At 32.4% G+C, this 25,783-nt stretch overlaps 1 protein-coding gene across 1 annotated transcript in view; it reads right to left on the minus strand.

Annotated features, from left to right (window-relative positions):
- Window positions 1-3,436: 3,436 nt before the first annotated feature.
- Window positions 3,437-25,783, minus strand: part of LOC114343673 (regulation of nuclear pre-mRNA domain-containing protein 1B) — a 79,383-nt gene continuing 57,036 nt past the window's right edge. The window contains exon 6 of the mRNA XM_028294508.2: window positions 3,437-3,838. Coding sequence (XP_028150309.1) covers window positions 3,692-3,838 — 147 coding nt within the window. The 3' untranslated portion in view covers window positions 3,437-3,691. The remainder of the gene's footprint in view (window positions 3,839-25,783) is intronic.

Raw genomic sequence — 25,783 nt, forward strand, 5'->3', positions numbered from 1 at the left:
GCTAAGGATATTTTTTTCGATAAAATATTTACTTTTTGAGTTATTTGCGAAAAACCGTCTGAAAACTTAGTTTTTTTGTCGAAAAATCAACATTTTCAATGACAAATAACTCGAAAAGTATTGACTTAAGTAAAAAACTCTATAGAACAAAAGTTGCTTAAAATCAGTCAATTTATCCATTTCCGGTCTTATCTTGAACCTATGTTTTTCACCCCCGAGAAGGGGTGACTGTCACCCCCAAGTAAAAGCAACCAACGGCACAATTTCAACTTTGAAGTGGAGGGTAAGTAGAACCTAAATCCAAATTTTCATGCAATTCGGAGTTGCTCCTGAAAATTACACGGTATCGCCGAATTTCCCGTTCATTTACTGGGCTACTTCTTGAAGACGTGCATTCGCAAACACGACGCGACCTCAAATGTGGTTTCTTCACGACGGAGCCCCAGCACATTTTACCAAAGCTGCGAAAAATCTTCAGGATACTACTTATCTTCGTCGTGGAATTGGTAGGAATGTGACTTTTCTCTAAAAATGATAGTTTTTGACATATAAGCGATTAAAAATTGCGAAATAGGCCATTTTTAACCCTCAAAAACTATGTGAAAAACTGAAAATTTGAATGTTGCCAAGGTAGATAGATATTCTTTAAACATCGATTGATGGAATCCCGAAGAGTTTTTTGCAATACGATATTCAAAACTCCTTTGTTTTTTAATTGATAATCAACCGTGCGCGACACTATTTTCCACCGTTGCATGTGAATACAGTATACAGTATCGTGCAAATGAAAAGAATAAATTCGTTTTTTCGTAAACCGGCGACTTTAAGGACAAATCCCGAAACAGGTCGATTTTTATTTTTAAGTTATGATATTGTGGCATATATGGTATACTAGTGACGTCATCCATCTGGACGTGATGACGTAATCGATGATTTTTTTTAAATGAGAATAGGGGTCGTGTGCTAGCTCATTTGAACGGTTCTTCAATTCTCTATTCAGTAATATAAACATTTACACATGGTGTCCAAAAAAAAGTTTTTATTTAAATTATTTAAAAAAAAAGAATGTATGTAATTTATTTAATTCAAAATACATTTTACTGTTACCCGAAAACTAAAAAATGTTTATTTCACAAATAAACATTGCTTTTCGATTAAATTCAATGTTCAAGCCAGCTCCCGTCAGCCACCTGCCTCTTGGAAGTTTGAACATTTAATTTAAACGAAAAGGAATGTTTATTGGTGAAATTAACTTTGTTTTCTGATTTTTGAAAGCAGTAAAATGTATTTTGAATGAAATAAATTACATACATTCTTCTTTTTTTTGTCAAATAATTTAATTTATTAAAATTTTTTTGGACACCCTGTATAAATAATTATGTAAATGTTTATATTACTGAATAGAGAATTGAATAACCTTTCAAATGAGCTAGCACACGACCCCTATTCTCATTTAAAAAAAATCATCGATTACGTCATCACGTCCAGATGGATGACGTCACTAGTATACCATATATGCCACAATATCATAACTTAAAAATAAAAATCGACCTGTTTTGAGATTTTTCCTTCAAGTCGCCGGTTTACGAAAAAACGAATTTATTCCTTTCATTTGCACCATTTAGGGTCGGCTTTTCAGTGCTGGGTTAACCTATTTATTTTTTGGTCACCGAAATATTTATGGTTAATCAGTTTTTCAGTACTAGGTTAGCGTTTAAACCCGTTTAAGTTGACCAAGATTTTAACCGATACCCATTAGAATAGATGGTTTAACCATGATACTATAAACAACATAAATAATTATTTATAGTATCATGATATTGGTTAAAATTTAAACTAGGTTAGCTAACCAAAATTTTAACCAGTTACTGAAAAACTGGGCCATAGTCGGAGAGATAGAAGCGGATTGTGTGCGTGATAAGTAATATGGAAAATCTATACGGGGATGTGTTGAATTAGTTGTGTACATGACTTTCACCAACGGCCGGAAACCAGAGTGGGGGCCGAGGGTAGTTATAAGGGGTCAAAGTCGCGGTTTTATTATTTTTTTTTGTGACGCTGATGATCGAGATAGTGCACCAACATTTGGGAATAAGTAGGTCATGAGGTAACTAAGTATAATCTCCAGGGGTGGAACGCTGCGTGGCCGATAAAGGGGTGGGGGTAGGTGTGAATATAAAAAATAGGGGTTTTTTGCGACGTTCTATATTGAGATATTTTGGTGCACTATCTCCATCATAAGCGCCACAAAAAAAAAATAAAAACCGCTAATTTTACCCCTTATAACTACCCTCGTCCGCCACTGTGGTTTCCGCCTCTGGGAATATTACTTAAAGTATGTCATGGTCTACTTATTCCCAAATTTTGGTGCACTCTCTCAATCACGAACGTCGCAAAAAACCACTTACATTTTTTTATATTCACCCCTGCCCCACCCCTTTGTCACCCACGCAGCATTCCACTCCTGGAGATTTTACTTAGTTACGTCATGACCTACTTATTCCCAAATTTTGGTGCACTATCTCGATCATGAGCGTCACAAAATAAATAATAAAAAACGGGACTTTGACCCCTTATAACTACCTTCCTCCCCCACTCTGGTTTCCGGCTCTGGTGATTTTACTTACTTATGTCATGGTCTACTTACACCCAAATTTTGGTGCACTATCTCAATCACGAACGTCGCAAAAGCCCCTTATATTTTTTATATTCACCCCTACCCCCACCCCTTTGTCGGCCACGCAGCGTTGCGCCCCTAGAGATTTTACTTAGGTGCGTCATGACCTACTTATTCCCACATTTTGGTGCACTATCTCGACCATGAGAGTCATAAAAATAATAATAAAAACCGCGACTTTGACCCCTTATAACTATCCTCGGCCCCCACTCTGGTTTCCGGCCGTTAGTGAAAGTCATGTACACAACTAATTCAACATATCCACGTATAGTTTTTCCATATTACTTATCACGCACAATTAGCAATTAAAAAATAAAGGAGTTTTGAATATTGTATTGCAAAAAACTCTTCGGGATTTCATCAATCGATGTTTAAAGAATATCTACCTACCTTGGCAACATTCAAATTTTCAGTTTTTCACATAGTTTTTGAGGGTTAAAAATGGCCGATTTCGCAATTTTTCAATTTTTAATCGCTTATATGTTAAAAACTATCATTTTTAGAGAAAAGTCACTAAAGACCTTTTCTGTTTGGAATGATCCAAAAAACCTAAAAAAAACTTTTTCCCATACAAAAAAAATAATTTTTGGAAAAAACAAAAAAAATTTGACCCCCTTTTGGTCCTGGCAACATGCAAATTTGTTAAAAGGAGTCCTTTTTGAGTAAGATTGTGCAAAAAATCCGAATCAGAATATTTTTCCTAGCGGATGCGCAGTGGCTTTCTGGACTATAGCCCATTTGGGAATATTAAAATAATAATTAAATTTCTATATATTTATTAGCTCAATAATAATAATAACTATACAGATGTATTGGTATCCTAACACACCTAATTTAAATCAAACTGCAAATTTCTAAAGTAGCTAACTTTAAAATGTAAACAGCCTTGATAAAAAACAATCAAAAAATTGAAAATTCAAACGTAGAATTTAAAAAATTATTTGATAAAATAATGATTCCAGAATAAAGACGAGGATAATCACAATCCATCAATTACTTTAATATTCTATACATTTACTGCATAAATAAATGTTCGGCTGATGGTAATGGGGCCAATCCATCTGTGACATTGGGCAATTGAGTCAAATCCGGTAAACTTCGTATGTGCTTTTGTAATTCCATCATCGCGTGCATCACCTTCGACTGCTTCGCTTGATATTCCTAAAAGAAAACATCAACATCTTAACAAAAGTGGGTAACCCAACTAGTTCCATATAGACCAGGGCGCATCTGTAAAAATATTGGTACATTTGGACGTTGAGAGGTGACTCAATTTTTTTTTGCAGAAATTGCTTGAAAATAACTCAAATAATAATATTTGAGTTATCCTCCCTCTCAAAAAGGTCCGGAACATTGTTTAAATAATCAAAATGTCAAAAAATGAAGGAAAAATTCGATTTTTTTCTTCGTTTTTTGATTATAACTTTAAAAGTATTCATTTTCGAGAAAAGTTGGATTGACATAAAAGTTGCGTAATTAAATTTTCTACAATATAGAATTGGTTAAATATTTAAAAAATAGTAACCCTTGCTGCAAAATAGCAATAATTACGAAAAAACCATACAAAAACAAGTATTCGCTTTTTACGTTTTTCAACCATTTATGCTACACTTAGCACCTTCATATTTCACCCAGAAAAACTTTATGGTACAGTAAAACAATACTGTAAATTTCATTAAGGTGAAACAGTAGCGATCAACAGGTAGCGAAAACGCGTTCCAAGATTGCGGCTGTAATTTTGAATATTTTTTCGAGATATTTGGCACACGTATTCGTAATATAATAAAGAATGGCGGTACAGTACAGAGCCCAGTTTGAAAAATATATTAATATGTGGAAATTACTCTGTAATTAAATACAATATTAAAAAAACGAGCCTGACCGCCATTAAGAAGAACAAAAAAATACACTTTCTTCGAATAAACTTTTTTATCCGATGCCTAGATTTTGTGTCATTTTGGAACTACTAATGAAATAAAAAATTTTAGTAGTTCCAAAATAACACAAAATCTAGGCATCGGATAAAAAAGTTTTTTTGAAGAAAGTGTATTTTTTTGTTCTTCTTAATGGCGGTACAGGCTCGTTTTTTTAATATTGTATTTAATTACAGAGTAATTTCCACATATTAATATATTTTTCAAATTGGGCTCTGTACCGCCATTCTTTATTATATTACGAATACGTGTGCCAAATATCCCGAAAAAGTATTCAAAATTACAGCCGCAATCTTGGAACGAGTTTTTGCTACCTGTTGATCGCTACTGTTTCCTCTTAAGATCGGTTAAATAGATTTTGCAAAATAAATTTTACAATCCAGCTTTCGCAAAAAGAATTCATTTTTTCAAAATGTTACAGGACTGAAACTAAAGCAGATAGCAAGTTGAATTTTTTCTTGCATATAGAAGTGTACTGTACCTTTCATTTGCAGTTTACAAAATTAAGATCCATTAACTACCACGGCGTCAGGAATTTTTTTAAATAAACATTAATTATTGGTGCTGCACGCAGGACAGCGGATAGTTTGCTCTGATTGGGCATTCCAATGACCTTTGATATTGATTGATACATTTTAATTTTTATTACATTTCGATATAAATAAATAAATTTGTTTATTGCAAAATAAAAACACATACTCTATCCTTTGAAATAACACTTTTTTTAGCAAAAACTTTCTTTGTTCATATATTTTAACTTAGAGAATAAAAGTTTATTATTTTTAAACATATGCAATTGTTTAAACAATATTTCACAAACAATAATAAAATTAGTTTGATTTTTGTGGAACTAAAATATTAAAATACAACAAAATATAGAGTAAGAAAATAATATCTTAGATAAAGATTGGAAGAAATTTTGGTGGAAATCAACTTGTGTGATTCGAACACCGCTGTACTGCGCGTAGCACCAATAATTAATGTTTATTTAAAAAAATTCCTGACGCCGTGATAGTTAATCGATTTTAATTTTGCAAATTGAAAATAAAAGGTACAGTACACTTCTATATGCAAAAAAAAATTCAACTTTTTATCTGCTTTATTTTCAGTCCTGTAACATTTTGAAAAAATGAATTTTTTTTGCGAAAGCTGGATTGCAAAATTTATTTTGCAAAATCTATTGAACCGATCTTAATGAAATTTACAGTATTGTTTTTTTGTATTATAAAGTTTTTCTGGGTGAAATAAGAAGGTCCTAAGTGAAGCATAATTGGTTGAAAAACGTAAAATGCAAATACTTGTTTTTGTATGGTTTTTTCGCAATTATTGCTATTTTGCAACAAGGGTGACTATTTTTTAAATTTATAACCAATTCTATATTGTAGGAAATTTAATTACGCAACTTTTATGTCAGTACATCTTTTTTTGGAAATGAATACTTTTAAAGATATAATCAAAAAACGAAGAAAAAAATCGAATTTTTCGTTAATTTTTTGACATTTTGATTATTTAAACAATGTTCCGGACCTTTTTGAGAGGGAGGATAACTCAAATATTATTATTTGAGTTATTTTCAAGCAATTTCTGCAAAAAATTTTGAGTCACCTCTCAACGTCCATCTTAAAACAGATGGGCCCTGGACTAATAATTGAATTGCTTATTTCAGAAACCCGTCAACTGACACTTTTATCAAAAATGAGTTTATTACAGATTCTGATTCTTCGAGTATAAACACGTTTTAGTGCAGAAACACATCAAAAGACATGATTCTAAGTGGACCCAACAACAATATTGAGTTTAGTGCAGAAACCTGTCAAGCGACAGCACTTATAGGCCAGGGTATTAAGACAAAAATATACCCTGTTCTTGACACTTCAGTAGCCAGGGTACTGAAGCGTTTTTTCGGAAAGTAATACCTATAGGAACAAATTGTAACTATTTCCTGCGTAGGATCTGGCGGCCATTTTTATTTATAAACAATTAACTGTCAAAAAATGGCATGTTTCCCTTTTTTTTCAGATCAATGGAAAACAGTAAAACGTATGATTTTACAAAGTTTGATATACTCATTTATTGTTAATATAATTGCGAAAAAAGGTCGGAATTGCAAAAAAAAATATTTTCGCAATAACTGTTGTAAGAATTAGTGTACAGGTTTGAAATTTTTGTCAAATGAGGGTTCTTTGGTGCTTAATATGTGATAAAAATTTCAAAGCGGTTCATTCAATTGATTAAATTGTATTCGAATTGTTTATCTCAGAGAGCATTTTTTGCAATAACATAAGTCAGAAAAAAATGACGTTAGAACCATTCCACAGGTGTCAAATGGAAGAGCATGAGCTGTTTAGTTCCAAATCACCTATTCAAAATGGGGATAGTAGAACATCCTTATTGTGAATGTGGTCAATTAGCAGATTTACAACATGTGATTGTTGAATGCCCTATTAACACTGTGCAAAATTTTGATTTATATACTGAATTAGCTAAAAATGGGTGCCCAACACCCATATCCCTTACAACCCTTCTTTATAAACCGCAGTTGGTTCTTATTAAACGTTTAATACATTTTTTGAATATACACAAAATTAAGTTATGAGGAAAGTAAAATATTGAAAATAAATAGATAAAATAAATGAATATAAATTTATATAATAATAAATAATTTGAAAAATATGTCAAAAGTACACGCGAAAATAGAATTCAGATTTAAGTAAACTAATAATATAATATTTTGTATCTTTATAAACATTCTGTAATCACCTGGGTCTTTCACTATACCTATATGTGGCAACAAGATGGGATTGTGTAATGATCAGGTGTTGCCCCTGTATAAGAGAAGTTTGTGCCTTTTTTGTATTTATCCCATGCTAACTCAAAAATGCCTGTAAACAAAAAAGACATAGAAGAATAAGATTGGTGTAATGGTCGGCAGGTACCCCTAATAGAAAAAAGTTTGTGTCTTTGTTGTATTTGTCCCATGTCAACTCAAAATTGCCAGTAAACTCAAAAAAGTAGAAGAATAAGATTGTGTAATGGTCGGCAGTTGCCCCTGAGAGCAAAAAGTTTGTGTCTTTGTTGTATATTTGTCCCATGCCAACTCAAAATTGAAAGTGAACTCAAAAAAAAGTAGAAGAATAAGATTGTGTCGGCAGTTGCCCCTAAAAGCAAAAAGTCTGTGTCTTTGTTGTATTTGTCCCATGCCAACTCAAAATTGCCTGTAAACTAAAAAAGAAGTAGAAGAATAAGATTGTGTAGTAGTCGGCAGTTGCCCCTGAGAGAAAAAAGTTGAATGTCGTTGAAAAAAAGTTTAGTTGTTGTATTTGTCCCATGCCAACTCAAAAATTCTACTAAATCAAAGAAGAAAAAGAAGATTGTTTATTGATAGACAGTTACCCCTAGCGTGAAATTTTTTTTATCTTGTCATGTTTTTCCCATACCAACCAAAATTGCCAGTTAACTAAAGAAGAAGAAGAAGAATCAAATTGTACAATGTACTAACTCCAAATTGTAAGTGAATAAGGGATTTTCCCTTATTCCGCGACGATGAGCTGGCCAAATACCCAAGTAGGTGGAGGCCAATAAACTAAAGAATAAGAAGAAGAAGAAGAAGAGCATGAGCTATATTTTCAACTTGGTTTAAAAAAAGTGAATAAAAATGCATTTATTAGTAATAAATAATTATGCAAAAGTATCGTAAATCTTTCCTTATAAACTTTTTGGATAACATTTTCCAAAAAAAAAAATAGCTTTTTTACCCTGTTTTAAGTGCACAACTACCAAGTAATGTTATTTATATCATAATTGATAAAAAATTGTAATAAATATATATAATTTCTTGTATAACAAAATAAAAAGTTTATAAGGATAGATTTACGATACTTTTGCATAATTATTTATTACTAATAAATGCATTTTTTATTCGCTTTTTTTAAACCAAGTTGAAAATATAGCTCATGCTCTTTCATTTGACACCTGTGGAATGGTTTTAACGTCATGTTTTTCTGATTTATGTTATTGCAAAAAAATGCTCTCTGGGATAAACAATTTGAATAAAATTTAAACAATTGAATGAATCGCTTTGAAATTTTTATCACATAGTAAGCACCAAAGAACCCTTATATGACAAAAATTTCAAAGCTGTACACTAATTTTTACAATAGATATTGCAAAATTATTTTTTTTTGCAATTCCGACCTCTTTTCGCAATTATATTAACAATAAATGAGTATATCAAACTTTGTAATACGTCATTTTAAAGCTTTTTCCATAATCTCAAAGATATTTGTGCTAAAAAAACCATAATCACTGTTTTCCCTTGATTTGAAAAAAAAAGGGGAAAATGACATTTTTGGACACTTAATTGTTTATAAATAAAAATGGCCGACAGATTATACGCAGGAAATAGTTACAATTTGCTCTTATAGGTATTACCTATCGAAATAACACTTCAGTACCCTGGCTGCTCGAGTGTCACTTATATGCTGGCCATATAAATGAATCGGTACAATCACCGAAAGGTCGCGGCCTATTGAGGCCGGTCAAATAAGTTTTTTTCACAAAAATATTTTATTTCCATACATAGTGTTCGAGTCATTTGAATAATATTGCATTAATTCCAGTTGTCTGTTTTATACACTCCCTGTATTTCAAAACGGTTAAAATTAAGACGTTCAATTGAGCCATGAATAGGTATTATTCGGCTGATAATATTATAAACACAGACTTTTACACAAAAAACGACTCAGCAATTTGTATATATATTTTTTTAGATGTGTGTTTCTGGGAAAAGTTCGTTAAGTATTTTTTGATGTTTTCGGTTTTGCTGAGTAGACAGAACCAGGCGATGTATCGCGGTTATCTTGAAATTAGCGAGGATAGATACATTAGAAATGATATTTATGTTTAATATAGATTTTATAATATTTTCTATTAATGGAAAAACAAAAAACAATCTGCTATGCAGACGATGCAATACTAATGTATGAAAGTGAAGATGATTTACAACGTATCTTTCTCTCTTGTCGTTTCCCCATTACTGAGGATCGTGATTTCTTCCATTGATATTCAGCTGCTCTATGTGCTTTGAGAATGACTTTCCAGCTGAATTCTTAATTTGGTCGGACCATCTAGTTGGTGATCGTCCAGACAGAGTCTGTTTTTTCAATGTCAATCTTTTTTTCAGAGTCAGATAGGCTGTTTATACAAATAGAATAAGAAGAAGAAGTATTTTTGTCTTAGAAATAAGAAATAAAAATTCTGATAAAATAAGGATGGGAGGCCGCTTTTCTATAAAATCACCGGGCCGCTTGAAAAGTTCCAGCACGCCACTGCTTATTACCCTGGACTATTAAACGGTTTCTGCAGTAAATTACAGTTTTTCGGAAGTTTTTTTATATGCGCTAGATTTGGTTAAATGTATTTTGCATTCATGAAGACAAATAAAGCCAAAATTTATAAATATCATGAAGGCGATCTAAGCGAATAAGGCTCTTGATAGGGTTTGTTCTATGCTGTTGCATTATCTACAAACATAAGGTTTTCCAAATGGACTGAAATATCTTGTACTCATTAGTGACGGCCCATCTGGCTAGAATAAAAATCACTGTGTTGTTTATAATACAAAAACAGATATGGTAGGTGAAAATAGTTTGTTTTTTGGTGCATGCTCAGATTGGTGTATTCAACTTGAAATAACAGAGGAACGGTAGGTTTTAGGTGTATAATGCTACCAACACCTTTTGTAGTGTTTTAAAAGGCCTTTAAAACGAAGGCGTAATCGAAATAGAATGAAATGCAAATATTGTAAACTATTAATATCTCAGAAAAATGAACTAATTTGAAATGAAAGTATGACTATAATATTCTATTAATTTATGCAATAATCTATACATCTATAGTGTGTCCCCGAAATATTGCATCGAACATTTTCTCAAATGCAGGAATTAATGATGCGTAGAACCATAAAATACTTTCAAGTACAGAAGGTTTTTCTAAAATATCAAAATAACGAGTAACTTTGTTATTTTTATAGAATGCCAGTATCTAGTACCATAACGATAATAGATCGGTACGACAGAGTTCTCGGGCGGCCCTTCCGTCCAGCGTTTTTGATTATAACTTTAAAAGTATTCATTTCCGAGAAAAGTTGTACTAACATAAAAGTTGCGTAATTAAATTTCCTACAATATGCATTGCGAAGAAACCATATAAAAACAAGTATTAGCATTTTACGTTTTTTAACTATTTATGCTACACTTAGGACCTTCATATTTCACCCAGAAAAACTTTATGATACAGTAAAACAATACTGTAAATTTCATTAAGATAGATTCAATATATTTTGCAAAAATAATTTTTGCAATCCAGCTTTCGCAAAAAAATCATTTTTTCAAAATGTTACAGGACTGAAAATAAAGCAGATAGCAAGTTGAATTTTTTTTGCATATAGAAGTGTACTGTACCTTTCATTTTCAATTTGCAAAATTAAAATCGATTAACTATCGCGGCGTCAGGAATTTTTTTAAATAAACACTAATTGTTGGTGCTACGCGCAGGACAGCGGATAGTTTGCTCTGATTGGGCATTCCAATGACCTTTGATAATGATTGATACATTTTAATTTTTATTACATTTCGGTATAAATAAATCAATTTGTTTATTACAAAATAAAAAAACATACTCTATCCTTTGAAATAGCACTTTTTTTAGCAAAAACTTTCTTTGTTCATATATTTTAACTTAGAGAATAAAAGTTTATTATTTTTAAACATATGCAATTGTTTAAACAATATTTCACAAACAATAATAAAATTAGTTTGATTTTTGTGGAATTAAAATATTAAAATACAACAAAATATAGAGTAAGAAAATAATATATTAGATAAAGATTGGAAGATATTTTGGTGGAAATCACCGGTGGTGAATCGAACACCGCTATCCTGCGCGTAGCACCAAAAATTAATGTTTATTTAAAAAATTTCCTGACGCCGTGGTAATTAATCGATTTTAATTTTGCAAATTGCAAATGAAAGGTACAGTACACTTCTATAAGCAAAACAAATTCAACTTGCTATCTGCTTTATTTTCAGTCCTGAAACATTTAAAAAAAATGAATTTTTTTGCGAAAGCTGGATTGCAAAATTTATTTTGCAAAATCTATTAAACCGATCTTAATGAAATTTACAGTGTTGTTTTACTATATCATAAACTTTTTCTGGGTAAAATATGAAGGTCCTAAGTGTAGCATAAATGATTGAAAAACGTAAAATGCGAATATGTACTTGTTTTTGTATGGTTTTTTTTTCGCAATTATTGCTATTTTGCAACAAGTGTGACAATTTTTTAAATTTTTAACTAATTCTATATTGTAGGAAATTTAATAACGCAACTTTTATATTAGTACAACTTTTCTCAGAAATGAATAGTTTTAAAGTTATAAACAAAAAACCAATAAAAAAAAATCGAATTTTTTCTTCATATTTTGACATTTTGATTATTTAAACAATGTTCCGGACCATTTTGAGTGGGAGGATAACTCAAATATTATTATTTGAGTTATTTTCAAGCAATTCCTGCAAAAAATTTTGAGTCACCTCTCAACGTCCATCTCAAAACAGATGCGCCCTGGACTATGGGAGGATTGATTTAAAACGATAATATGCCTTATTTCTGTTGTGTTTTGAAGTGTGGAATGCGAAGTAATCATCATAAAGTTCAGTGTTTATCGGTTATCATCTGAGAGACAAAAACAATGGTTAAATGCTATAAAACGTCCTATAAAAAGCTAAATAACTAACTATGTCCCTGTTACTTAAGCTTGGAAAACTGTCTCCACCGTAAGTAAGCTCAGACCTCTTGAGGGAAAGTGGACCTATATTATTTAATTTGCCAATCTTTGCTTGTACAGTTACGGTCATTGAATAGTTTACAGGCTTACGTATCTAAGAGCTGATTTTTTAAATTTTTACCTCGTTTAAACACACCTTTCACGTCAAAGTGACGTTGCCAGTTGTGTACCTAGAGAATTAACACATCGGAAAAAAACGGGAAAAATTGGGAAAAAACAGGTTTTTCCGTTTTTTCCAGACCATTGGAAAAAATGGGGAAATTTGAAAATATTTTTCAATTGAGACTTAAAGTGTACTTAAACTAAGAGACTTTAATTGTAAGTGTCAAAACCGAAACTTCAAAGGTAGAAAGCACATTATTTAACCAAATTGTTCAGTGGTATATTTTTATCTGAGCCTGAATCTGAATCTTCAGACCAAGTATCTGATTCGGACTCGATCACCGCTTCACCATCCTGAACGGATAACACAACATGATTTTTGTCAGTATCTTTTAAAAGTGGATCTGGTCTGGTATCGTAAATAAATATCTGTTTTTCGTTTATAACCAAATTTAAATGAATAGCAACAACTTATAAATAACATATTTTTTTGCTTGTATATATGAGGCCGTGTAAAGACTAGTTTCTTTCTGAAGAGGTGGAATATGGAGGTCCATTTAAAATTCGGGAGGCAATTGGCATAAGTGGCTGCGATCTAAAGGAGACCGGGGCAGAACGGGAAATGCATCGGTGTGCATAACTTATAGTCGTCATAATATCGGCAATAGCGCCATTCGAACAAACTTGGGTTGACTCACTTCAGTCATTATAAAGAAACTTCTAGTCACGTAGTATGCTTCTTTACAGACATAAAATCTGTTTTCTTTTGTTTTGTTACAAAATTTTGGTGATATTTATAGAAGTGCTATAAGGTGAGTAAGCAAGTTTTATCACGTTTTTCATTCAAGTAGGATAGATATGTTTCCGAATTTTAATATTGCGTGCTGTGAACCGTTTTATATCTTTTACGTTACAAATTACTAATTTTATTTGAAATGATGTCTGTTGGGGCAAAGCGGTCGGGGCAAAACGGGATATTATCCCATCTTGCCCCTCTCTCCTAAATTGCCGCCACTTTATAGCATTTAAACTTTGTAAGAAGAATCTGACTAAAACTGAAACTAATAAAAAAAATCAAAGAAAACTAAAGATGAAAACGAGATGGACACTGACTCATCAGAAGATGATGAAGATTGTGCTGCATCTACTGTGGATACTTATATTTGCAGTCAACTGAAGGATGGGTAGTGTGTAGTGTCTGCAATGGATGGGCTTATAATTCCTGCGCAGGTATTGAGGATGAAGACGAAGGTGCTCATATTTGTGAACTCTGCCAGCCTGACTAAAATGCATTCACATTTTGCCCCGTAGCATTTACCATTCTGCCCCGGTTACGGGGCAAAATGGGAATTTCGGACTGATACTTTAAGTTCTTTATAACCAAATAACTAAGCAATTTGTATTATAAATAAAGTATGTTATATGAAGTTTAATAGCAAGTGATCCTGTCTGACTTTGTTATTTTTTAATACACAGTTTAGTTTTCTTTCTATGATTTTTTCTTTCTTAAGTATCCCGTTCTCCCCTACATAAAACTTGCTACCATATAACGGGATTAGTACTACATATTTGCACTATCCCATAAGGGATTTCGACTAAAAATCCAGTTTTTGTTCTAAATTGGGCTAGATTTGCCACCACCTTCTCTACATCTAGGTTTAGGCCCAGTCTTTTCACCTCCGAATAAATAGTTATCGGGAAGTTTATCCGGCAGATCACATGTATATCTGTCAAATAAACTTCCCGATAACTAGTTATTCGGCGGTGAAAAGACCGGGCCTTAGTGAACAAGGCATATCAGAAATGAAGTGTATGGCTTCCATTGGTTGGTCTTCATTCAATTATTCTTCTTTAAAGCGAGCATCAAGAGGCTGCAAAATGAATCAGCTTAGAATAAAATTCGTAGCGTTTTTCAACACACATATTTTAGCAATCTTTTGATAAGAGAACAAGTCTGGTTAACTTGTTGGGGAATATTTTTTAATATTGTGTCTTTTATATATCTACTTAAAAGACAAAAGGCACTTCTGATAATATAGATCTACCGAATTCTACTAAATTTATCGATTTTGATACGGGATGCAGAATTTGTTTAGTATATTGTAACAAATGTCAATTTTTCCGTATTTTTCCTGTTTTTTTCCGAAAAAAAAAACAGGTTTTTTTCCTGCACCCAATTTTTCCGGAAATTTTAAATCTCTAGGTGTACCTAGCTAGAACAGGTTGATTAAAATTAAAAAATCAAAATAATATATTTTGCAAAATTTAACAAAATGGAGAGTTTCGAAAGAAGTTTTTTGAATAAAATGGATTATTGTCTTAATAACGAAAATAAAGAAGTCTGGTTTTAAAATATCCATTTTATTTTAAATCTATTTTATATTAAATAATGATAAACAATGATAAATAATAATTAATATTTGGTGGAAGCCCCATTCTTGTCAATACAATTTTGCAGTCTTCTGTTCATAGATAGCACCAATCCCCTCATGTTACAGTCTTCCCATGCCTGCTCAATTGCTTCCCATAATTAAACTCTATTCCGTGGTCTAAGATTTCTTTCATTTAGTTTCTTTGTTAACTCTGTCCATACATTTTCGACGGGGTTAAAGTCTGCACTACGGGAAGGCCACAAAAGAACATTAACATGCGTTTCTTCCAGTCATTCTCGAACAATTCTACTTGTATGCACCGGGCAATTGTCATGTTGGAAGATGAAGTCGTTGTTGGGGAATCTCTGGATCACCGATGGCAACATTGTGTTCTCAAGAATATGTTTGTAATGTAATCCTGTTAACTTCTCTTTTATATGATAACAAACGCCCGGACCTTCAGCACTTATCCATCCCCATACGTTGACCGAGAATTCTCCACTATTTTTTAAACGATGCGTATATTGTTCATCATACCTACGATTTCTTGGCCTATAAACTCTTACTCAACCATTGTTATATGACTGAAATACGTTTTCATCGCAAAATGCAACATTAGACCAAAAATTCGCATCGCGGTTTATAAATTCATTACAAAATTCAACTCGTCCCCTCTTGTGATCCTCATTCAATAAAGGTTTCCTTGCAGCTGCACAATTTAACAGTACACTTGCTTTAATTCTTCTACGTGCAGTGCAAATACTGCCTGGAAACGCTGTCTCTTCTCTTGCTTTTTGAGCTGTGGCAAAAGGAGATTCTCTCAAATAATCTACTAACATCTCATCCTGTTGATCTGTGGAGATCTTCTGCCCTCTTGAACCGCCCAACCTTGCTATAGAGTGAAAATTATCCCATCTTTGTTTGATCTTCCATATGCACATATGGCTCACGATCAAATCAGCAGCAACTTGAATTGGTGGCCAACCTTCTTCGAGTTTGGCAATTGCTGTTACTTTTTGCGCATCATTCAAATGCATTCTAACCATTTTGGAGGAGTTTGATATAGTTTTATTTTATTTTTCAACACTCGCGAAATTTTTGACAAGCATTGACTTTTTGAAATTTTTTGACTTTGACATTTATCAAATTCGTACGACACTGCAATTTTACACTATTACAATTGGAGATGTCACAATGACGACCTCTCGTGAATTTCGGCGGAACTAAAATTGAGGCCTTTTTCTTTTTATTGTCCTGCTATAATGGGGGTTTTTACTGTCAAATCGCTGTCAGTATTTTCGAAAATCAATAAAGTGAAAAATTTAGTAGTCCCATCGATTAATCTACCAACATCAGTAGAATAAAAAAACGTGTTCGTCCTAAATGTACTCCAAATATTCTGCAACACAACATACAAATAAGAACACTTTTGATAAAAGGTTTGTAAGCTTTTAATTAAATCTTTTGTATTAAAATTTATTAATTATATTGATTTTCGAAAATACTGACAACGATTTTAACAACGTTTTGACATTAAAAACTCCCATTATAGCAGGGCAATAAAAAGAAAAAAGGCCTCAATTTTAGTTCCGCCGAAATCCACGAGAGGTCGTCATTGTGACTTAACACGCCAATATAAAAAGTAAGGTGTGAACTATTCAGTGATCGTAACTGTACCTGCTAGCAACATCTGTATTGTCTACCAACTTTCGAAAATATTCACTTATGTTTATTATCACTGCCTAAAACTAAATAAAGTCGTTGAAGTACTTATACAACTAAAAACTACACAAAATCTACAACAAAATGTTCGAAAAATACAACTAAAAAACTGTTAACGGTAAAAAATTAAGAAACAATGTGGTAGAAATCGCTCTTGCGCGTGTAAAAGGAGATAAGTCGGAAAATAAGGTTTTCGAGCCGCTGAAATATTGCAGAATATATAACCATTTTAATAAGCGTTTTTCATTGTAATAAAGTATACAGTTTCTATTGTAAATGATTTTTATTCTAATAAACTACAAAAACAATGTTAAACCCGACATGTAACTCTTACTTAACAAAAAAAAAGTGAGTTATCTCAATGGCAGCTAATCTGGAAAGCTCAACGTAGGTGGCGCTCGTGTAGTTGGAGGTCATGTCAACTTACGTCAATACTTCAAATCAATCTATTTCCAAGTAAATATTGCATATTTGTTTCGCTGTGTGAATTAAACTTGAGAAAATAAAATCCCTCAATGTTGTGCTGTGCATTTGTGCTCATCGAGAACATCAGGACACAGGTTTCCCAAAGATATTCTGATGAGAAAAAAGTGGATTGTAGCAATAAGAAGGGATAAATATGTGCCGAGAATAAATGCACGTATCTGCAATAAACATTTTGTTGAAACAGATTAAGTATTGCCCCCAGATTCGACTGTAAAAAATAGAATACTTCACTATAAAATTCAGATCAAAATTTTATTTTAAACGCACGGATTAAGATATGCAATTTTATATACATTCACATTGTTGCCACATCTACAACCGCTTTTTATGGAGTGAACATGTAAAAAAAATATATTTGAAGTAATAATATAGAAAAATGTGAAATACTAATTTTAAATATTTCTCATGTTCTAAATATTTTTAGTGACTAAAACATAACCTGACCAAACCTAACCTAGCGTCATCGAAAATAATATAAAAAAGTTAATAACTGAACATTTTAGTGATATATTATCTTTAAAATATCCTTTAAAATGACTAAAACAACCTGAGCAAACCTAACCTAATCGAAAATAATATAAATAAGTTAATAACTGAAAATTAAAGTGACCTAGTACCATTCAAATATTCTTTAGTGACTAAAACATAACCTGATCAAACCTAACTAATTTTTTCTAATTTCACTTTAAATTTAAGGTCGCCTTTCACGTAGACAAACACCCAAATAATTATACTTAATTAAATTAACATATATTCGATATTTTCATAAAGAATTATAATTTTTTTTAAATAAGACAACATTGCAGAATCAACTGCGCTCACCCCATGCTTAAACCAAATTTAAACCAAATGCGCAACTGTCATGGCAGCCATATTTTGAAAATATCACATTTTTAAATAAGATAAACACAAAAATTAATGCTGAGCGCACTTAATTGTGAATTTTAAATTGATAAAAAAAGTAAGGCAGATCGCACATATCATATTATACACAGTTGTCAGACTCGTGTGGGGAGTTAATCAATACCAAATAAATACCCTCTGAGCTATAGAAATAAAACATTGAGACGATGATTAATATAGTTTATCATTCGATAAGTGTTTCCTTTTTCCAGTAACTCTCGCATCCCTTCTCAATTCGTTTTTCAACTCACAGACAGTCTCCAAGATCCGTATATTTCGGCCATAATTTATTATTTATTAAATCGTAATCAAAAACACCATATACAAACTTCACGAATAGTCAAAACTTTGACCTCCAACTACACTAGCGCCGCCAGGCGGGAGCAACGGCGTACATAGGTGCCATTAACACAAAATGAAAAATACAGTTATATCCGTTTACACATCGTCTTCAGTATAATCATCTTCAATATCTGGAAGCACTTCCTTTACATTTGTTTGGGTCGGTAGGCTTTCATAAAACAGATGAAAACGTCACTAATATATAGCTGAACGGTTCGTTTCCGTCGAGGGTCGTTTTATACGTAAATCTGCCATATTCCTTTTCATACCTTAACCACTTCACGTCTTGCCATAAAAATCGATTTCCAGATTCGTCTAATTTTACTTTATCGTACTACATACGCAGTATGAGTATAATAGATAAAGTTATAGGATTGTGCAAAAAATTTTTTTTCAGATTTCACTTTGTTTCGACGTTTTGAGTCCCCCTGAGTCTAAAAAGCAAATAAAAAAAACATGTCGGAAGTATGTACGTACGTATGTACGTACGTATGTACGTACGTATGTCGCCACCGCCCAGCAAAAACTACTGGACCGATTTTGATGAAATTCGGTATGAGTAAGTTTAAGAGAATTTTGTCGAGAAACTAAGCTTTTGAAAAAAACCTCTCAAAGGGGGGCCGAAATAGGGGGGTTATTTGGGGCCCATTTTTGCAAATTTTGACCGAAACGAATGAAATTTAACTTAAAGTTAGCTCATCGATAGGTAAATAGAAATACGGAATTTGACATTTCCAAATCCAAAATGGCGGCCAGCATGGCCGACCGCCCACCCGAAACATTTCCCTACCAATCTAAAAACTTGTTTAAGATAAATTTAATTTGAAAAAATATTTATATAGCCTAAAGATGGGGCTATAACAAGAATATTATCGTTTTTCAGAAAAAGTTATGGGTTGCCTATATTTAAGGGGTCAAAATTTGACATAAATTTGAACTAAATTTTCTCAAAAATGACTCCAAGGAATTTGTTTATTTTTTGATATATTTTTGATATCCTATCAGTAAATTGAATAACATTGGTCAGATTTCTTAACTCCTCATAGGAGGGGAGTTATGAATTTTTTATAAAAAAATATTCGAGTGCCCGTAACTACCTCTGTAATAGAAACTAAAATTTGAAATTTGGCAGACATATATAGTACTTTGTTATCTATTAGCACAATAAATTTTACCCAAAATATGGCTTCCGGTTTAACCGGAAATGAAAAAAAAATCTTAATTTTTTACATACGCCCTGTATATTTCTACATATTTTGAAAGAATGTAAAATTATTTTTCCAATGACATAAAACTCGTTGCTGTAACTCAAAAACTCGAAAAGTTACAGAAAATTGAAATTTTGCTAGAATCTTGTGTGTGTCCCCTCTCACGCGATCATAGCAGAGCATTATTATAGGGCAGTCAATGAGGGTATTTGGCTCCGAATTCCATCCTACTACATCGATGTACTTGATATTTTCACAGTAAGTAGGGAATAGCTCAAGAAACAAAATCTACCCTATATACTATGGCGCTTTTATCTTGGGGCAATTCCCACCCCTTCAAGGGGGTGGAAAATTTATTGGTCAAAATAAACATGGAAGTGGCTAGAGAACCTATTTTTAAGCAAAAACTGATCTATACTTTTTTTTGAGAACTCATACTTTTTGAGTTATGCGTAGTTGAAAATTGGCCATTTTCATGTAAAAATGACATTTTCGGACGGTTTTTTGTGAATACCTTAAAAACTATGCATCAAACTAAAAACACTATATATATTTTTTTTAATTATAAATAACAAAGAGATTCGTTCCTTCGTAAATTTTCTATTTATAATACAAAAAGAGATATGGTAGGTAAAAAGAGTTTGTTTTTTGGTGCATGCTCAAAGTGCTCATGCTTTTGTAGTGTTTGAAAAGGCCTTTAAAACGAGCACCGTTAAATGTCGGTTACATTCAAACTAAGCGAGATATGGTGCAAAAAAATGTATGACTAATGTACTTTAAGGAAAAATGAGAAGTACATACATTTAACCCCTCATTCACCAGAATTTAAATGCATTGTTTTTCTTTTGCAATACCTCTTAATATAGTGTTATTTCTACTTTCAAAAAGTGGGACGGGTGAAAAAATAAGATCAAATTATAGAGCGCATTTTTAAATTTTATTAAAATTCTTCCTTTTTCTCCGTGCAATTCGAAAATAAAAATGTTCTATCCCCGAGAATTGGTGAGAACCGCCCCCATGATAAAAGCGCCATAGTATATAGGATAGACTTTGAATAAGGAGATTGGGCTTTGGGCTACTCTCAAAATTTCATTACAATCCATGCAGTAAAATGCAAATATTGTAAACTATTAATTTCTCAGAAAAATGGACTAATTTGAAATGAAAGTATGACTAATATTCTACTGATTTATGCAATAATCTATAGTGTGTCCCCGAACATTTTCTCAAATGCGGGAATTAATGATGCGTAACATAAAATATTTTTAAGTATACAAGGTGTTTCTAAAATATCAAAATAACGAGTAACTTTGTTATTTTTATAGAATGCCAGTATCTAGTACGATAACGATAATAGATCGATACGATAAAGTTCTCGGGCGGCCCTTCCGTCCAGCGTTTTTTAGTTTGTAATTTCTCCTTCAAAAATGCTGCAAAGTCATAGAAATCGTCTTTACTCATCTCGGTTACCTGGAATGGATTCTTATGGCCACATAATCAGACCAGTTGAACCCAATCACGTGGATGTTCAATTTTGTGTTCAAACTTCTTCTTTTTTTCTCAATTATGGAGTGATCTGTGTCACACTCCATATGAGTATGTCCTGGGGTCAAGAATTTATGATCTATGCATTTTAAATGAGATTGATTCATTAGTATTAAAAACATAGCCACTAAATGGGCATTTTTGTTCTGACCCCCACAAGTATCTGAGTAAAGCGTAACGTGTTTTATTGCAAGCGGTAAAGATTGCAGTTCTTTATAGAGACATGAAGCAATCTGATTAGCACCCCTTCCCGAAATAGTCTCGTACCACATGTAACAAATTGCTTGATTGTTATTACATTGATGCAAGGTCAAATTGTATGTCCAAAGTTGCCGCTTGTAAAAAGCAATAGATGTCGTTATATCTGGGGTTGGCAGACATTGCTGTAAATCAAACGAATAGCCTATTTTGGAATCATCTTTGGCAGCTTCTTCCTTATCCTTACGTTTAGCGGCGTAAGCATTTTCAGCTTCTTCCATGTGTTTGTCTAATGTTTTTCTTAAGTCTTCTCTAGCTTCTGCGCTATGTTCATTTTGAATTAGGGCCTTGTATTTATCGCATGTTTGACACGTATCCTTTTTAAACTTTTTAATAGAAATATTCATAGTATAAAACACAGATTCGTATCCTTACGGCCGACAGGATTTCGTGGTGATATCCATTTTTTATATTCTTCGTATAGTCTAGTGAGTGTATAAAATGAAGACAAAAATCGTTTGTCGCTTTTTTGTCGACAGTAGTGGCTTACGTAGTTCGGAATCGATGTAATATGTTGCTTCATTAACATGATATTTTCTTCACTTGTTTTGTTGGGAGGTTCGTGTCTGCCTCGTTTATCGTCATATGCTATACCTGAAGAATTTGCTTTGCGCAAAACATTTGCGATAAAGTTATTTAATAAATCAAAAATTTTTTGAAAACATCTTTTGCAAACATCGATTTTTTCGCCTTCGCGTTTCACACAATATGCATATGCCCCTTCTCTTACCTTTTTTCTATTAGCTTCACTCACTTTTTGAATTGTTTTCCTTTTTTTGCTGATAAGACTAACAGTATAAGCGACTCGTTTGTTATAACTATCCATATTCCAAAATTCATTGAATAGTAGTTATTGAGTTTCTTCATCTACTTTTGTTGAACAACATTTGCGACAATTCATAAGTTTTTCAGATTTACGACCTCGGGCAATTCTACCTGTTTTAGTGGTATAAGAATTTCCTGAATTTTTGGTACTTTTTCTTATTTTTCTAACTTCTCTAGTGTCTCCTTTAATAATTTTTCTCCCTCGTTTACGCTTTGCCGGAGGCTCACTTTCATAAGCGTCTTCATGCAAAGCAATTCCTTTATTGTCAGCTTGTAAAATGTTGTCACACTTTTCTTTATTGTCATTTCGCCTCACTTTTTGTTTAATTTGCATATCACTGTCTGAATCTGTATCGGATGGATTTGGCATGTAAGTATTATCAGCAATGCTGTCGTCAGATCCAAACAAATCATTGTCGCCTTCTTCATCAGAAGCCAACTCTGCAATGACAATAAACGAAGCTGTATTACATAAGTTAAAATCAGCTTGAGGAATGAAATAGCAAGAAACGTAAAGAATTTATGTAATACGTACCTGAAGAATAAGATATTAATTCTTGTTTTGAAGTGCTAGGCCTTGGCTGCAAACTGTTACTTTCTAAAACAAAAATACCAACTGTACAAATAATCATCGTTACACATATTTTGACATTTAAAAATATCAAAAATATTTTTATCATACTCTGCAATGACAATCAACGAAGCTGTATTACATAAGTTAAAATCAGCTTGAGGAATGAAATAGCAAGAAACTTAAAGAATTTATGTAATACGTACCTGAAGAATAAGATATTAATTCTTGTTTTGAAGTGCTTGGCCTTGGCTCCAAACTGTTACTTTCTAAAACAAAAATACCAATTGTACAAATAATCATCGTTACACATATTTTGACATTTAAAAATATCAAAAATATTTTTATCATACTCACCAGTATCATCTTGCCTGTTGAAACATAATTCAAGCATATAACGGCCACGTGAAGACGACATAACCTTACTTTTACAAACCGTTTACTAAATCGGTTTGTTAAGTTATAAATATAATAACTTTACTACACTTCCAGTACTTCACTATCACCACACAATGTGAATAGAAAGCAACACCTTTCAAAGAGTATAATTAGAATATGAAATGTATCCTAGAAAGCACCAAAATAATAAAATTTGTGTACAATAATATAGGTAGGTAACCACTGCTAACTTTGTGTACCAGGTGGTCCAATAAGCCGATCTCTCGGCTATATATCAGAAACTATTCATGTTATAACTTTAGGAGAAAAAATTCCTTAGTAAAAGTGGCCAAGAGAAATCGCTGGAAATAACTTTCAAGTTTCTGGGTTAATCGCTAGGGGGCGTAACCTGTGAAGAAAAATTTGAAAACCAGTTTTTTGTGAAATATGCCCAATTATACAAAGTGTTAAATAAGTAAACTAGAAAGAGGCCTAAATTCTGCACAAAGTTGTTCAAGTACTTTTTTTTATTTTTTCAAATAAAGGGTGGGGGAGAGTGGGAAAGTATTTATGGATAAATAACTATAACTTTGGTTTGGATCAACCGATTTTAACGAAATTAGTGTCATTAGAAAGAGTGTGGATAATTTAATTTACAACTACTATAAAACAATTGCATTTAGTTTTAATTGTCATGGGTAGAGGGTACTTTCGAATAGAAAAAATTAAAATTTGTTTTTCTTCAAAATGTTTAATGGAAACATCTATTTATTGTAAATTATAATGGAACTGGATTAAATTAGTAACAAAATGACGCAAACCGCATGTTGATAGCTTTGGTCGAACTCGAGATATGAATCAAAACGCATAAACATAAGTAAGTATAGTATTGACTCACCCTTTATTATAACTTAAAATTAAATATGTGAAAGAAAGATCATACAAATATCTCGCTCATTAAAATCTAATGTCCAATTAAATGTTCAAATTGTTTTCCATCGTTATCCACACAAAGATGTAATCTTTCGCGCGTAGACATAACAGCTGCTTCAATCTCAGCTGTTGATATACTATTTATTGCGTTTATAATGCGCTCTTTCATATCGTCTCGCGTGGTTGGTCGAGTTTGGTACACTAAGTCCTTTAATCTTCCCCACAGATAAAAGTCCAGACATGTTAAGTCTGGAGATCTAGCTGGCCATGAAAATATACTTCCAATCCATTTATTTGGATAATTTGCATACAAATAATCTCGAACTCGCCGGAAAAGTGCGCAGGACACCCGTCATGTTGTAATATCATAGCTCTTCTTGTTTGTAAGGAAATATCTTCCAATAAAACAGGCAACTGATTTTCCAGAAAATCCAAATATGTTTCTCCATTTAAAGTTCTATCAAAGAAATATGGACCTACGATCTTTCCATCAACTATACCACACCAAACATTAAGACTCCATCTACCTTGAAGCTGCACCTCCTGTATCGAGTGCGGATTTTCTTCAGCCCAATAATGCATATTATGCAGATTAACACCACCCGCGCTATTAAACGTAGCCTCGTATGTCCACAAAATCTTTGACATGATATGCGGTTGTTCTTCTAGCAGACCTAACATCCAATTGCAGTAGTCCAGCCTTGCATCAAAATCTCTCTCATGTAAAGCTTGGTGGAGAACTACATGATAAGGATGCAGTCTAAAAAACAGAACAATAAATATTGGTGAAAAAGAAACCACTATATTTACTAAAACTCAAAAAATCTTGAAAAATCCACAATTGTTTCACAAGATAAATCGTACATAAATATTTTTAAGAAACGGATAATAAAAGGATAAAAGCGCCGTGTTGCCGTTTTTATCGGAATATTAAAATAACAGTTAAATCTAAAGTTTAAAGGCAATTCCAAGTTTTTGACCTGAACGTTCACTTTATAATATGAAAAACCAACCTGTAATGTTTTAAAATCCTTAGAATAGTAGTTTTGGGTATGTTTAATTCTATAGAGATTTGCCGACTACTTATATGTGGATTCTGTTGAATTAAAGCAAGAACATTGATTGAATTATCTTCGGTCATACCTCTACTACGTCGTTTAAAACAAGGACGATGAAAACTACCAGTTTATCTTAATCTTCTTGCCTTTCTTTCAAATACTTGTTTGCCATAATGCCTCCTGTCAGGATATCTTACAGAATATATACGTGAGGCAATAGCGGCATTTTGGTGACATTCGAAATAAACTGCAATCATATCATACAATTCTGCATCTGATATACTCATCACGAATTATTAGTACTGATAATTAATTACTAATATTACCAATGTTAATATCTATTGAAAAAGTGCAATCTTCAATTCGAGTTATAATATAACACTTCTTAACAATGTTTTGACTGCTGTCAATAAATAAACAATATGAACTTCCCGTCAAATTCATTGTCATAGCCTACTTAGTTTCGAAAAAACTATTTTTAATCGTATGAAATAACAATGGTCAAAATAGGTATCAACATTGAGATTCTTCTGCTATAAAAAAATTTGAAAGTACCTACTGACTTATTTTTTAATTTAATTTATAAAACAGGGTGAGTCAATACTATACTTACTTATGTTTAT

Source organism: Diabrotica virgifera, chromosome 9 (assembly GCF_917563875.1).
Source record: "Diabrotica virgifera virgifera chromosome 9, PGI_DIABVI_V3a".
Taxonomy (NCBI): domain Eukaryota; kingdom Metazoa; phylum Arthropoda; class Insecta; order Coleoptera; family Chrysomelidae; genus Diabrotica; species Diabrotica virgifera.